Source organism: Dendrobates tinctorius, unplaced genomic scaffold, assembly GCF_039654945.1.
Source record: "Dendrobates tinctorius isolate UK_male_01 unplaced genomic scaffold, ASM3965494v1 ptg000003l, whole genome shotgun sequence".
Lineage (NCBI taxonomy): Eukaryota > Metazoa > Chordata > Amphibia > Anura > Dendrobatidae > Dendrobates > Dendrobates tinctorius.
In genome coordinates, this window is record NW_027361671.1 from 137,847 (window position 1) to 154,819 (window position 16,973).

The 16,973-nt window shown below is 47.0% G+C and overlaps 1 protein-coding gene across 1 annotated transcript in view; it reads left to right on the top strand.

Annotated features, from left to right (window-relative positions):
* The first annotated feature begins 5,247 nt into the window (after positions 1–5,247).
* Positions 5,248–16,973, top strand: part of FAM151B (family with sequence similarity 151 member B) — a 58,209-nt gene continuing 46,483 nt past the window's right edge. Inside the window, exons 1-3 of the mRNA XM_073580969.1 lie at positions 5,248–5,420; positions 8,339–8,464; positions 9,015–9,174. Of these exons, the coding sequence (XP_073437070.1) occupies positions 5,306–5,420; positions 8,339–8,464; positions 9,015–9,174 (401 nt within the window). The 5' untranslated portion in view covers positions 5,248–5,305. The remainder of the gene's footprint in view (positions 5,421–8,338; positions 8,465–9,014; positions 9,175–16,973) is intronic.

Sequence of the window (16,973 nt, forward strand, 5' to 3'; positions counted from 1 at the left end):
TGTTCTGAAGCCACTCCTTTGTTATTTTAGCTGTGTGTTTAGGGCCATTGTCTTGTTGGAAGGTGAACCTTCAGCCAAGTCTGAGGTCCAGAGCACTCTGGAAGAGGTTTTCATCCAGGATATCTCTGTACTTGGCCGCATTCATGTTTCCTTCGATTGCAACCAGTCGTCCTGTCCCTGCAGCTGAAAAACACCCCCATAGCATGATGCTGCCACCACCATGTTTTATGGGATTGTATTGGGCAGGTGATGAGCAGTGCCTGGTTTTCTCCACACATACCGCTTACAATTATCAACAAAAAGTTCTATCTTCGTCTCATCAAACCAGAAAATCTTATTTCTCATAGTCTGGGGGTCCTTCATGTGTTTTTTAAGCAAACTATGCAGACTTTCATATGTCTGGCACTGAGGAGAGGCTTCTGTTGGGCCACTCTGCCATAAAGGCCCGATTGGTGGAGGGCTGCAGTGATAGTTGACTTTGTGGAACTTTCTCCCATCTCCCTCCTGCAATCTGTGGAGCTTGGGGTTCTTCTTTACCTCTCTCACCAAGGCTCTTCTCCCACGATTGGTCAGTTTGGTTAGACAACCTGGTCTAGGAAGACTTCTGGTTCCAAACATCTTCCATTTAAGGATTATGGAGGCCACTGTGCTGTTAGGAACCTTGAGCACTGCAGAAATTTTTTTGTAACCTTGACCAGATCTGTGCCTTGCCACAATTCTGTCTCTGAGCTCCTTGGCTAGTTCCTTTTGACCTCATGATTCTCATTTGGTCTGACATGCACTGTGAGCTGTGAGGCGCCTTTCCAAATCAAGTCCTATCAGTTTACAGAAACACAGCTAGACTCCAATGAAGGAGTAGAACCATCTCAAGGAGGATCACAATGAAATGGACAGCATGTGACTTAAATATGAGTGTCTGAGCAAAGGGTCTGAATACTTACGACCATGTGATTTCAGTTTTTCTTTTTTAATAAAATTGCAAAAATTTCTACATTTCTGTTTTTTTTCTCAATCAAGATGGGGTGCAGAGTGCACATTAATGAGGAAAAAAAATGAACTTTTTTGAATTTACCCTATGGCTACAATGAAACAAAGAGTGAAAAATTTAAAGGGGTCTGAACACCTTCCGACACCTGTGTATTGGCCCCGTCAGGCCTTACGGTGGGTACGGAATGTAATGTGAAAGCACCCTTACACGGTGGGACCCTCTCAGATCCTCAGGAGACCACCACTAAGGCGGGGGTCACACTGGTGAGGAATACGGCCGAGTGAGAGGCGCTAAAAGCCCGCATTAGACACGGACAAATGATTCTCTATGGGGTCACTCGCACCAGCCGTATATTTCTCATCAGTATTCTACGCTCCGTGCCAATCGCAGCATGCTGCGATTGTCAGCGTACTACGCCCGTAGTATGCCAATGCAAGTCTATGGGTGCGCAAAAAATACGGATTACACACGGACCACACGTGTGACTTGCGAGAAATACGCACCCGGTGTCTTTTAGCAAAGCCGGCAATTCAGTGCGCTATACAGTAAACTCACACTGACAGGTTTAATAAAGAAACGAAAGAATAGATATAGACACATAGAATACATATATATATATATATATATACATATGTATATGCATTTAATGTGTCTATATCTATTCTTTGGTTTGTGTTATAATGGAGCCCTATGACAGGGTTTATATGTCCATTTTGCAAGCCTGTGAGAAAATCTCGCCATACGGATGCCATACGGATTACATACGGATGCTGACATGCGCAAAATACGTGACCACACCTTGATTATACGTGACCACACCTTGATTACGGATGACATACGGAGCACTATTTAGGGGTCTGTCATCCGTATTACGCATGTAAAATACTGACCGTATTTTGCGTTGGTTAGTGTGACCCCGGCCTTACAGATATACTTGAATCTACATGACCCTGATACAGTTACAACATGATAGCTCAGAGCACCGTGGTCTCCGGCTCTGCCGCTCTAGTGTAGACCGCAGGTTGCTCTCTCTGCACCCTGTAGGACAGTGAGGGGCACACACAGTGCCAGCGTCCTTGCTCAGGAGCTGCAGTGATGATGCCATATTGCTTGTCTACCCTTTGACATTAATGCTGGGGTCACACAAGTGTAGAAAAACATCCAGAAAAGTGGGACGACTTTTTTTTTTTTTTTACCCCTCATCAAATGTCAGTTTGTACTCAGCAGCTCTTAATCTTTTACAGGACCGTGGCCAGTTGCCCAAAGCTCCAGAACTGTAATGTGTCTGTAAAAACTGGATGCCAAACTATGGGTCTGTATGGCATGCAATTATTTTTTATTTTTTTCCTTCTCACACCCATCCAATTTTGGAATGAAATCACACCACACTGATTTTTACCGCAGTCAGATTCTGCCAGTAAGAAAAAAAAAAAGTCTTTCATTGAGTAACATTGGTCAGCGTGCGATTGATGAGTAATCAGATGACACTCGTCCCGTGTATGCGCTGGTGTGAGCCCTAAGGGAGGACGACGGCTCCTGGACTTGGAGACATGGAGTGAGCTAAATCTACAAATATTTTCCTATTTTTTGGAGGCTTTATTAAAAGAGGCACTCACGTGGCCATTACTGATTGCTAAAGGGGCACTTTCCTGGCAATGTTACCTTTGGGGGGCAGTCAGGACAGTATCACTCAATATGGTCAAATATAGAGTCACTGCACACGTGGATTTTTGCAAAAGTGGAAAATCTTTATTTCTATTGGACGGTGAAGAAGCGACAGCTTTTTTGACGTTTCGGCCTCACAACGGCCTTTATCATATAGTCGCTGAAAAAATAAAATATATACAACAAAAATTACAGACAAATATATACAATAAAAATAACATGTAGGATAGATCATAGAATAAGTATCTCGTTGAGGAGCATCTTTATGTTATATGCCAAATGATCATTAGGGAGTATAGAGACATTTTTACGACAAAAAATAGAGAAAAGGAAAGCATGGCGGCAGACAGAGTATCACTCTATAAGTAAATATTGATATCATACCCCTTCGAGAAGAAAGATTGTAGTCATCGGTTAGATAGTTTCACTGTTAGACAATGTTTTTAGAGTAAATGGATTGTCCTGTAAGTGGAGGTTGAATGAGAATATAATTAGATGGGAACCAATAATAGAGTATATTGATTGCAATGTCGACAGACACGTGGTCACCATATCACAGAGTAAAGAAATTATTGTAAAAAAGTCTTTATAAAAATCTATGGACCATGTGGTATGATTCCTAATACTACTAAGGTCAGAAATGTACAGTTGTGGATCCCCATGAATCAGGTCCACTTGCTACAAAGGTATTCTAATTTTCCCATTGATTTCCCATTGATTTTATTATACAACTAGCCATTTAGATTGTTACATCAGTTTACCATAGGTTTACATTGTATATCTTATATTTACATGATTAGTACACAAGTTTCCATTGGTCACACTATAAACACAATATTTCTGTCTACATTTCTGACCTTAGTAGTATTAGGAATCATACCACATGGTCCATAGATTTTTATAAAGACTTTTTTACAATAATTTCTTTACTCTGTGATATGGTGACCACGTGTCTGTCGACATTGCAATCAATATACTCTATTATTGGTTCCCATCTAATTATATTCTCATTCAACCTCCACTTACAGGACAATCCATTTACTCTAAAAACATTGTCTAACAGTGAAACTATCTAACCGATGACTACAATCTATCTTCTCGAAGGGGTATGATATCAATATTTACTTATAGAGTGATACTCTGTCTGCCGCCATGCTTTCCTTTTCTCTATTTTTTGTCTTAAAAATGTCTCTATACTCCCTAATGATCGTTTGGCATATAACATAAAGATGCTCCTCAACGAGATACTTATTCTATGATCTATCCTACATGTTATTTTTATTGTATATATTTGTCTGTAATTTTTATTGTATATATTTTATTTTTTCAGCGACTATATGATAAAGGCCGTTGTGAGGCCGAAACGTCAAAAAAGCTGTCGCTTCTTCACCGTCCAATAGAAATAAAGATTTTCCACTTTTGCAAAAATCCACGTGTGCAGTGACTCTATATTTGACTTATGCTAGCGGGACTACCAGTTCCCTTCTCACTAGCACTGTATATCCACACCTCTTAGTCGAGTGCGAACCATCTCTATTACTTGTCACTCAATATGGTGACACGTGACAATAACTTTCACCAATTCCATATTGCACACAGGAGCGTTATTCTCGAGGTGGATGGTGGGGGGCGGTTCTCACTAGATGGAGGAGGGGGAAGGAAATGTGACAAGCGAGATGTGTCGGTCATAACCGCTGCTGACAGTGCTGAAGAACATTGGGCCCACTAGAGGATCTGATTCTGGAGGCCCACCTTTCTCCCCCACTCAAGGTTTGCACTATGAACTCTCCTGAAGAAGAAACCATGGCCCGCCGGAGGATTCTCCGGTTCTCTGGTGGGCCAGTCCAACTCTGGCTGCAGACACGCTGTGGACGGAGGAGGCCATGGCAGCCTGGCCTGATAGATAAGTGACCACCTAACAGAAAGATAGCGCCTCGTCCTTTTCTGCTTGGATTTGCTGCGTTTTCCTGTCGTTTCCATCCGGCCCAGACCGTCACTGCACCTTCCAGACACAACATGGCTGCAGCGTAGGTTTTTTTTTATGTCTATTTTGTTTCTACCACTATCAGTTGGGTAGTTTAAGGGGTCAGCCCTCAATAACCAAACACAATACGTGCGATAAACGCGTTCTTGCTGCAGTAGGGGCTCTGGATATGGATTGGTGGGCACACTTCTGCTCCAGTCCCAGGCTATGGGCTGACTGGGATTACCATGGACAGCACTAGGACATGGGCAGGATCCATCTGTAACCATTCTTACAAGCAGACCACTGGTGCACGACCCCATTTCGGGGGGTGGGGGGTCCCAGTGATCAGACAAAAAATGTTTTTTTTGTCTGACAACCACTTTCAAGACCCTGTCCTGCATTTCCTGACACCTTTTTAAAAAGTTTGGTACCTAAACCTTCCACAGTGTGATGAGGGCACAGTCACACATGCGGCATTCATTGCACCCCGCTCACACTGTGAGGATGACCGCACAGGTGATGTCAGCAGCAGAACTATGGAAGTGAGCTCTCACGTAGGAACAGAGTTCAGTGACGTAGGAAGTTCCGCCTGTATCCACACGGGGGCGCGTCATACTATCCTACAGAACTGTGGAAGGCGCCGTGTGTAGGTCACGTGATGGGCCGAGGCGCCGCCCTCTTCCTGGATGCGGCGCTGCAGGTTGTCGCTGTGTATCGCTGGCAGCGCAGTAGCAGCGCTCGTCACTTACTGCCTCCTGTCCTGTGCGCTGCCCCCGGGGCGGACCATGGCCCAGAGCGGCGGTAAGGCTCAGCAGCGCTGTCACCAGACCTCCAGGAGGGGCGGTATAGTGGGAACTGACCGATCTGCATTCTGGGACACAGCGGACGCTGCTGGAATGGAGGCGCATGGTGTCCCTCACCGCTGCTTCATTCTCTGTGACGAGAGGCCGGACCCCACTAGGAGTCACCACCGCCCTGTGGATACCTGACAAACGTGTAGCGAGAAAGAGGACTGGAACTCTGTAGCGCCCCCTGTTGAAAGCAGCGATCCTACAAGTCACTATCGACCTTAATGAAACTTGAAGTGTGACTTGGGACAAAAGCCAAATCAGGATCTGTTTGCAGACATGGTGTTTCGGGCAGTGTCAGACTGAAGAACATTGGGCCCCCTGGAGGATTTGATTCTGAGGGCCCACCTTTCTCCCCCCACTGAAGAGCCCCATAGCAGCTGCAAGGTTTGCACTATGAACTATCCTGAAGAAGAAGAAGAAGCCAGTTCCCACCGGAGGATTCTCCGGTTCTCTGGTGGGCCAGTCCAACTCTGGTTTTGGGTATTGCAACTTGTCTGTGTCACAGGTATAAGAGCTGATTTGACCTGTCTAGAGCCTCTCACTAGCCAAACCAGTTCTCATACTTTGCACTGATGAGGGGCAATACCCCGGAACACTGTCCACAAAATGAGATTCTGATTTGGATTTTGTCGTAAGTCAATTTCAAAGCTGGATAATGGTCAATAATGACTTGTAGGATCGCTGCTTCCAACAGGTGGCGCTATAGAGTTCCAGTCCTCTTCCTCTCTGAAGAGGCAGTTTGCATTACATTTCCCAGAGGAGCATTGCATGACGAATAAGCCTCCTTACCTTGGCATGCCGCAGCCGGTATATCACTCTCCACAAGGAGAACCCTTACCCCTTAGACCTTTATCAGGAGTAGGTGAAGCAGCATGTCTGTCTGTCCTGAGCTCCTCTCCATAGCAGTTGGTGCACATAAAATTCTATCTCCTGTCTAAGTAATGGGAAATCTGTATTCACTGGATCACCTGTCAATTAAAGCGCCAATACAATGCTTTGTGTTAATTTCAGTGCTGGCGTGGTGCTACTAACGCAAGATCCCTGCCCCAGTAGTATTCTCACCACCCGCGGTCTTCATCTCTTCCTGCTGCTGCTCCGGTCCCGAGCCGCCGACTTCTGACTGACAGGATGTCAGAGGTAACGGCCACAAGCTCTCAGCGTCAGTCTATGAGCCTCCTGTCTCTCACAGACTTACATTGAGTTGTGACCCCTGGCTCATCCACCAAACAGGAGAGTGATCCGGCCGGTCACAACCCGCAGAAGAGGAGCGCTGCCAATAACGGAGGAAGATGGTGGGTATAAGACCACGGGCAGGGAACTCACATTAGTGGCACCACTCCAGCGCTGGGGGGGAAAAAAACGCTGGAGTGGTGCTTTAATAATTTAGAAAATGAATCGTCGGTCCAGGAGGAAAAAAATTTCTCCACTAATAAATATATTCAAATGTTTTTTTCTTTTCGTGTATACTATTGATTTATGGAAATGTAAAATACTGGTACAATAAGGCCATGTGCACACGTAGCGGAAGTTACCGCGAGAATTCCAATCCGCGGGAAAATCGCATTTTAAATTCCTGCGATTTTCCCGCGGAAAAACTGGTGATTTGCAAGCGTAATTAGCTTGCAGAATGCTAGCGTTTTCCAAGCGATCTGTAACATCGCTTGGAGAACTGATTGACAGGTTGGTCACACTCGTCAAACACAGTGTCTGAATAGTGTGACCAACTTTTTACTATTGAGGCTGCCTATGCAGCATCAGTAGTAAAAGATAAAATGTAAAAAATATTGTTATTCTCCCCTTCTGGTGTCCCTCGCAGCCTTCCCGCCTCTTTCCACGCTCCCGATCCCAGTAATCCTTTGCGCGAATGACCGTGAGATGTCGCGCTTCCGCGAGATGTCAACGTCATCGCGGTCATTCTCGCAAAGGATTACTGGGACCGGAAGATGCCGGGAGCTTGGAGAGAGGCGGGAAGGCTGCGCGGGACGCCGGAAGGTGAGAATAACAATATAATTTTTTTTTATTTTCTATTTTTTACAGGGGTATGGTACCCAAAGCCTGGAGGACAGTCTCCTCTCCTCCGGACCGTGGGTACCATCCGCAAATGTTCTGCTTACTTTTTGCATGGTGGGCACGGCCACATGCAGGAAGTAAGCGGAACAATGCAATCCTATGTGGGCGGAATCGCCGCGATTCCGCTAAATTAATGAGCATGCTGCGCTTATTACCGCGAAGCGATTCCGCCGCGGAAAAAAACGCAGCATTAGCACAGCATTGTAGAATACCGCAGGATTGCATGGGATGCTTATTTTTCGGGGCAAAATCGCGCATTTAAAACCGCCGTGAAAACGTGAAAAAACCGCGACGTGTGAACTCAACCTTGATAAATCTGGATGGTGTCGACCAGATCTGCTCCCAACTTCAGCACTTTGCCTAACGGTAATATGCCAAGAAAAGTGTGATCTGCTGCGTTTCTGTGTTTGTCTGAACAGAAAAAAATAACCACATACCATTTTAAAGGGAATTCTGAGTTAACCCCCGGATGCATTGAAAACACCGGTGTGAACAGGGCCTTACTGAAACATTGGAAAGAAAGCTGTTGTGGGTGTTTCCAGTATGACACGCTGATATTTACCTTCCATGTAAAAATGCTTGACAAATTAAGTTAACACTGTTGAGAATGTTATGAGCATATAAATAATAGAAATGTGTATGCCGCCATCATATTTCACTGCGGGGAATCTATGATCTGGCATATCTTTTATCTTTACTAACTTTTCCTGTCTCCTATATCCCTTTTCTTCGAAGTAAAAGCCCAGAACTTGTCCTTTTACTCGGCCTCACAGAGGATCGCTGTTTTTCTTCCCTTAGGTCCATGGGGAGAGGATATATTGGATTATTTCCTGGACAAGGACCTGATAACCGTCAGAGATGGAGTAGAGATACTCTGGGAGCATGCAACAAACAGCAAGGAGAAGCTCGAGCAGACGCTGCAGGGTGAGTAATGTGGATCCCAGGCAGCTGGAGGTGCGGAGTGTTCTCCGGGGTGACACAGAAGCAGCACTCCATGGGCTCTTGGATCCCGGTCACTTTCTTCCAGACCTTACGTTTCAGTTGTAGAGCTCGCCACCTTCTGACATCAGGGTACTACATGGTGATCCAGTGCAGAAAGTGGCCGTGATTGACAACTGCCCTTCCTCCCTAATAAAGGAGATCTAAGAAATTCTTATTGACCCCTAGAGCACTGCAATCATCAGTGCTGAATGTACAGGGTGGGGGTCCCCTTTGTTCTTTTACTTGTCAATCTGTCTAGTATCAATAATGAGAAGGAAAATATCCAGTATGTGCAGGAACGTTTAGGAAAGTTAAAGAAAAAAAAGGGCCCCTGGGATCCTTTTCCCCCCACTACCTTTGAAAAAAAGTTTGGGAAAATACGCAGTATGTGAATAAATTCTTAGATGTTTCTGTGTAATACATGGCAGTGGTGAGAAATGTCATGGTTCAGCTTTCTGAATAATGGTGTCTGTGCCTTTGGTATCATATGCAGGTGATGTGCACATGATAGAGGCGGACATTCTGCTTCGAGGGACTGGAGATCAAGAACCAATAATGGCTCATCCTCCTGCAACGGACAGTGACATAAATCTACAAGACTGGCTGGCCAAGGTCTCGGCCTCTAACAAAGGCATTAAGCTTGATTTCAAAAGGTAAGTTCTGTTATAGAGGCGAGAAGGGTGAAATGCATTTTTATCACTTTTTTGGGGTGCTACACTCAGCTATGGCACTTGAGCAAAAATAAGTTTTTTTTTTTTTTTTTGTTTTTTTTCTTTTCACAGCTCAATGTTATAAACTTCTGTGAAGGGTTCAAGGTGCTCACCACACATTTAAATGCATTCCTTGAGGGGTCTAGTTTCCAGAATGGGCCACTTGTGAGAGGTTTCCATTGTTTTGGAACATCAGGGGCTCTCCAAACGGGACATGGCGTCCGCTAATTATACCAGGAAATTTAATATACAAAAAGTCAAATGATGCTCCTTCCCTTCCGAGCCCTGCTGTGCACCCAAACAGTGGTTTTCTCCCTCATATGGGGTATCAGTGTACTCAGGTGAAACTGCACTACAAATTGATATGGAGCAATTTCTCATTTTACCCTTATGAAAATGCAAAATTTGAGGCTAAAAGCATTTTTGTGGGGAAAATATGATTTTTTTTTTTATTGTTATTTTCACGGCTCAACGTTAAAAACTTCTGTGAAGCACCTGAGGGTTCAGTCTGCTCACCACCCATCTGGATCAGTTCCCTGAGGGGTCTAGTTTCCAAAATGGTGTCACTTTCGGGGGATTTTCACTGTTTAGGCACATCAGGGGCTCTTCAAACGCAACATGGCGTCCGCTAATTGTTCTAGCAAATTTTGCATCCAAAAAGTCAAATGGCGCTCCTTCCCTTCCCAGCCCTGCCGTGTGCCCAAACAGTGGTTTTCCTCCACATGTGGGGTATCGGCGTACTCAGGAGAAATTGCACAACAAATTTTGGAGTCCATTTTTTCCTGCTACCCTTCTGAAAATTAAAAATTTGGGGTCTAAAGTAATTTTTTTTTGTGGAAAAAAAGTTAAGTGTTAATCTTTTTTTCTCCTTCGCCTCATTGGGGGACACAGAGACTGTGGGTGTATGCTTCTGCCACTAGGAGGCTGACACTAAGTGAAAAAAAGAGGTTAGCTCCTCCGCAGTATACACCCTCGCCCCTATTGTGGGCGGAAATCAGTTTTTTGCATAGTGTCCATGGAGGCACACGTCTGGGTTTTTTTCTCCAGACTTTTTTCGTCTTTCTCCCATGAAGATGTGACAGGGGCAACGGATCCTATTGAGAGGGTCCGATTTCCCCAAACCAACAACGGGCGAGCACGCGAGAGTGTCGCCTCCACGTATCCTCTCCCGCGTCGTGGGACACAATGCCGGACTTAGCCCTGACCACCCCTAGGTATTGAAACCATGGGCTGTACAGAGGCACAAGACTAGTCCGTGCGGCCCCCACTGCTCCACCAATGCTTAGACTGCGGTGCTGCAAGGTGGCGGACGGTCCCTCTCCTCACCCCCTGAAGGGGTTAGATGGAGCTAGGGTGCCTGCACCGTCCTATTTTTTTTTTTTTATCAAGGCCCCCTCACATACCTGTGCTCAGGCTGAAGAGGATCATCGGTGAGGAGAGGGTCTGGGAGGGCTCCTGCAAAAATCCGAGGGCTGGAGCCCCAGCCGGTGGAAGTCACCGGCCATGCAAGGCAAGAGTGGCTGGATCCGTCAGGCGGCGCCGCGCCGGTTGGTAGCGCCATGCTTTGTCAGCGCCGTGGAACCGCGCCCCCCCCGGTCGGGTAAGGGGAAAAATTGAGGCCGCGGCTTCCGTCGGAGCTATTCCACGGGCGGAAGTCCCGTCCCTGGAACCGTGCGTCACTTCCGGCGGCCCGCCCCGCACTGGGCGGCGTGAAGAAATTTAGGCCAGGGCTTCGGAGCGCGGCTAGGCCGCAGAACGAAAGCACCGCCCCTAGAGCGGTTTTTACATGCTGGCTCACTCCCACAGCTGGTGGCGCGCGATTTGAAGAAGCAGCCAGGATGGGGGGGGCGCAGGACTGGGGTAAGTGCTGCCCGAGAGGCCACGGTACAGGGAAAACGAGGTGCTACCCCCTCCCCGCATCCCCAGCAGCGGACAGATACAGTATGTCCGAAAAGGCAAAGATGCACACGTTCTTTTACGCTGCATGCATCTCGTCGAGCTGCGTTTCCACGGGCGCAGAGCAAGCGATTATGCAAAGCCTGCGAATCCGAACGTGCCCTAGAGCCCTCCCCTGCGACCGTGACCAATGTGTCAAATCCCCCGTAGTGGGCCTGATCACTGTCACAGTCCATGGCGTCGCTTACGAGAGTAATAGAGTCCCTTCAAGCCCCAGATTGAGGCCGGCGAGCCATCGTCCCTGCCCCTGAGGGAACCTCCACCTCACAAAAGCCTCCGGCCTGCTGGGGCCGCTCTCACTGCAGGCAGACCCGGAGGAAACGAATCCACACGGTGTCGCCCTGTCCATCTGGTGCCTTGGCATCTGTAAGCTCTGCTTCTCGCTCCCCGTTACCACTGGTTGATAGAGAGCAGACCTCAGATTGCGACCCAGACGAGCCCATTGACCTGGACACTCCAGGGTCACATGAAACAGTGGACAGCCTCACAGAAGCCGTCAATTAGACCCTGGGGATTGAGGATGATCCCGCAGCGGCTACGGGGCATAAAGTGGCATTTAAGCAAGTGAAGCGCCCACACAGAATTTGTTCCTCTCACCTGGCGTTTGAGGACATAGTGCGGCGGCACAGAGAACGTCCAGACAGGCGTTTCGCAGGTCAAAAGGCACTCGAAGCAAGGTATCCGTTTGCTCCGGACCTCCGTAAAAGATGGATGGAATCCCCGATAGTGGATCCTCCGGTTTCGCACCTAGCCACTAAGACCCTGCTATCCGTTCCTAGTGTTTCCTCGATTAAGGATCCCACGGATCCGCCTTATACAGAGCTTAGCTTGCTCAGTATATGATGCCTCAGGGTCAGCACTCGCTCCCTCGTTCGCAGCAACTTGGGTAGCCAAGGCTATGATATGGTCAGAGACATTATACAAGGTTGCGCAGGAGCAGGATCTACCTGCAGAGATTTCGGAGGTCGCAGGTCAGATGGCGATGGCCGGAGACTATGTAATCAATGCGTCTTTGGATGCGACCAATTGCTCGGCACTTGCTGCCGCTAATGCAATTTCGATAAGAAGAGCCGATTCTTCTTCTAAGAAGTACTTGACTTCCCTGCCTTATCAGTGCGGCCGCCTATTTGGGGAGAAGTTGGATCAACTTATCTCCGACTCCACAGGAGGAAGGAGCGGGTTTCTCCCTCAACAAAGGGTCAAACCGCTTTTTTCGTCACCCGTTTCAGGCACGTTCTCGGGCCTTTCACAACACCGGGCAGACTACAGCGGCCAATTCCACTGCCTCAGGCCGCCCCAACCAGGATAAGGGAGCGGCAGGTCTCATATAGAGCCAACCCACTGGGGAGATTGCGTACTCAGCAGCCCAGATTGAGGGGATCCAGATCTCAAAGATTGTCGGCCAAATGACTCGAGGCCTTTACCAGACGACACCGGCAAGGTGGCGGCCGCCTACTCTGGTTTTTTTCCACGTCTGGGCAAATGTCGCTCACGACGCATGTGTTAATGGAATTGGTGGACTCAGGTTACAAAATAGAATTTGTCAGATACCCGCCAAGACAGTTTTTTCTTTCCCGGCTTCCCAGAGTGGATGCCCAGGCAAGGGCTCCATTGGGAACCATAAAATCGCTCCAGCACAGCGGAGTCATTGTTCCAGTACCGGAACACGAAAACAACAACAAAAAAAGTCGGGTTTTTTTCCAACCTTTTTGCGGTTCTCAAGAAGGACGGGGTCAGTCAGGCCTGTTTTGGACCTGAAACTTCTGAACAAATTCATCGGGATCAGACATTTCTGGATGGAGTCTCTCCGGTCAGTCATATCGGCCATGGAGCAGGGAGAATACTTGGCCTCAATAGATATTCAGGACGCATATCTGCATATTCCCTTGTTTCCGCCTCATCAGAGGGTTCTACGCTTCGCCATCAGCGATCTACGTTTTCAGTTCGCAGCACTACCCTTCGGGCTAGCCACAGCTCCCAGAGTGTTCACAAAGGTTATGGCAATCGTCATGGCCATACTGCATTCTTGAGGCATAGTCGTCTTGCCTTATCTGGACGACTTCTTGGTCAAAGGCCCTTCAATACGGGCATGCGAGTAAAATGGCAACATCACGCTAGATACTCTTTCCCCCTTAGGGTGGTTGGTCTATGCGAAGAAGTCATCCCTTTTGTCAGCTCAAAGGATCTCCTTCCTAGGAATGATTCTCGACACTCGCCGAGGGTTGGTAATTCTCCCTCAGGAAAAGGTGCGAACGCTCCAGCAGCGAGTCCGGACACTTCGGCAACCAGTCCCTCATACCATCCGATCCGGGATGAGGAGTCTAGGGAAATGGTGGCAGCAATGGAAGTGGTACCGTTCGCCCAGTTCCATCTTCGCCCCCTGCAGCACGCCCTTTTGTCAGTTGGGGACAAGAATCCCTTCACGCTCGATCGGCACTGCCGACTGTCTTTTTGTCGAGGTAGCTATTTTGGGAGGGCTAAATTAACCCTTCACGGTTGAGCCAGTGATATCCAAATTATTCCAGTGTTGCTAGCAACTCAAATGACCACACGGAGACGGGGGTCTCTGTACGGGAGGATCGAGGCAGATCACTAAGCCCCTTTATTTTAGTCACATCTTTTATAATCTTTTGCTTAATTATGCAAGGTTCTCAAGTACCAATAGCATCATTTCACTTTATAAGCCAATAATATTGCAAGAAAACCGGAAACTACATATATGTCCGTACCTAGATAGAAAGTAGAAAGTAGTATAATGGCATATTCAGAGCAATGCACCCCCCCCCCAGCCCCTTATCTTGCACCTGATGGAAACAGTCTGGTTTCATGACAGCCCATGCCAATTATAAAAATTTATCTTACAACAACAAAAACGGAGAAACGAAACCTTACATTGAATGGATAAAACGAAACTTCAACTCTGATTTTAGTATTAACCCTTAACATTCCCCCCTAGATAAAAATTTTTAACACACATGCAGCATCAGAGGTGCTATCCCAAGCTAACAGCTTGAGGGGTACTGGTCTTCACATGACTGATGCCGTGTTTCCAGTCATGGCTGTCGCGGCGCACCCGTCCCCCCTGTATACTGCAGTTCACGAATAACAATTTTTGATGACGGTGGTGGGGATCTTTTGTAGGTAGGCATATGCTTGGCTTCAACATCTTCATCAAGTAGCCTTTTGAGATCGGTGCAGAGAAGAGCAGGGGCAACGACGCCTTTAGTATCATCATTAGCTGTCTTAGTGCAGAATTTCCTAATACATACAGAAATACACCAAAGAACAAGGTTTAGTATTACATATACAACAAGGATACAGGCAGCAGTGTGTAACAAGCTTTGTAAGATCCCAGCTATCCAGCCCCCAATTCCCTTAAATCAATTGGCTGGATTGAGAAAGGAGAAAGTGTCTGACCACTAACTGTCCTTAGTACGATCATTGTCTTTATCGTATTAATCTCTGAGTCTTTGAATATCTTCTAACTTTAACTTTTAACTTCTACCAATAATAATAATAATATGAAAAATGCGGAAAACCAAAACATTATGCCCCTTCATTTGCTATTGGCTTGTTGGTGATGAGGAGGACTTCATAGGGACAGTCATACAAGAGTTCTAGTCCGTGCTTCCTGACATGCCTCTTCAAGACTACCAAACCACCAGGCTTCAGGTTATGACAGGTGTCGGTTTCTGCTGAATCTGGAAAAGAAAACTAGAGCATGGGTGTTAGTAAGATTTTTACTAAGCAGAATAACATATTGAACAACACGGTCAGTCTCTTCTGATAACAGCTGAGGCTGGAAATTTGCAACTGGGGGCCTAGTACCAAACAATATCTCATATGGGGACAGGCCATATTTTGCAATAGGGGTAGTACGAATGTGGTATAGTACAATGGGTAGGAGCTCTGGCCATGGAGCCATAGTCTCCTGCATCATTTTGGTCAATTGTCCCTTCAGTGTGCCGTTCAGCCTCTCAACTTCCCCACTGGATTGTGGGTGGTACGGAGTATGTAGGGCTACAGTGGATCCAAGCATTGTCAGAAGTTCTTAGTACACATGAGAAGAAAAGGCCGGACCTTGATCACTTTCAACAACTTCTGGAACCCCATATCTGCTTTGCAGTCATGTTGGTAACAGGGAATGCTTCCGGCCAACTGGAGAACCGGGGCCCAGTAGAATTTTTGCACCAGTGCGAGGGCCTGATTCTTTCCTCGATATATAGGTCCATGTGCCCATATGGCAATAGCAGGCTACATCCGCTTAGGGAGACACACGAGTTGGTCCTTTTCCAGAGACCATTATCCATACGTGCCCCATCAGTCTTCCATTGCTTCACCTCTTCCTTTGGAGACATTCTCTGCATCGTCATTAAGCGGTCTCGCGGGGTCCGACAGAAAACTTCAGCCTGTTGTAGATCATCAGGTTCTTGTAGGGTCAGTGCTTCTTGTAACTGTTTACGCTGAGAGCGTGTGGTCACCATAGTTGGTATGGTTGGTTCAACGGGTAAGAGAGCGGCGGCTTTTGCTTGCATATCCACAAATGTGTTGCCAACAGTCTGTGGACTGGTCCTAGGACCGTGCGCCTTAACTTTGATAATAGCCACCTGAGTAGGTAATTTGATCGAGTCCATGAGGGTTTTAACAGCTTCAGCATTTTTCACTGGGGTTCGGGCAGTAGTAATAAACCCTCGATTGGCCCATAGAGCCCCAAAATCGTGAGCAATACCAAATGCATACCGTGAGTCCGTGTATATATTAGCCCGTCTGTTCTTGGCCAAAGTACATGCAGTAGACAGAGCCTGGAGTTCTGCTTCTCGTGCTGACTGTGATGGCGGGAGTGCAGCTGCGTGCACTACAGTGTCCTCTGTGGTAACAGCGTATCCCGTGTGGAATCTACCAAACTCGTCAGCATGTCTTGAATGATCCGTGTATAACACCAGATCAGGATTTGGGAGTGGATTCTCACTGACATTTGGTGGAGTAGCTGTTTCTTCTGTCAGAAGTTGGGAGCAATCATGTTGGAGGTAATCCTCATCACTGCCATCTTTCCTTATAGTTCATTATACGTCTTTCAAGGCGTTGTAAAGGGGTTGCATTATGCGGGATGCATCCGGTGTCCACTGACGACAATAAGTGCATAGTCCAAGAAAACGCTGGAATTCAGTTTCATCTTTTGATAAAGGAAGGGAGCTGACAGCTATTTTTCTTCTGCGAGGTGTCTGGCACCCTGAAGGAGACAGTGACCCAAGAACATCACTTGACCAAGGCAGAACTGAAGTTTCGAGGCCAAAACCCGACAGTTCAGTGCTGCCAGATGCTTTAAGGAGGCTAACAGTGGCAGAAATGGCAAAAGACACCTGCTCATATTTTTGCAAACTGGTTGGGACTGTTTTGGGCCCCTTGTGGCATAACTGTCCATATTAACTGTCGTCCCTGCTAAGTGAATGCAAATAGAAACTGGCAGTCTGGGTGTAACGGAATGCTAAAGAAGGCATTGGTAAGATCAATAACTGTAAACCAAGCAGCATCCTGGGGTATTTGGGACAAAAGAGTATGAGGATTAGGCACCAGGTTTGAGAAACACTTTTACTGGTTCTACAGGCATTTTCCCTATATCATTTGGCCCTTTTGACCAGATTTTTAGATAGTATCTCTGAGAGGTATGGGGTGAGTCATTGATCCTCAGGCAATATTGGGGGTGGATCTGAGCCTATCAGGGCCATCATAACTGTAGGAAGGGCATGCAAAATACAGATTTATCTTCACTGTCTTCATCTACATAA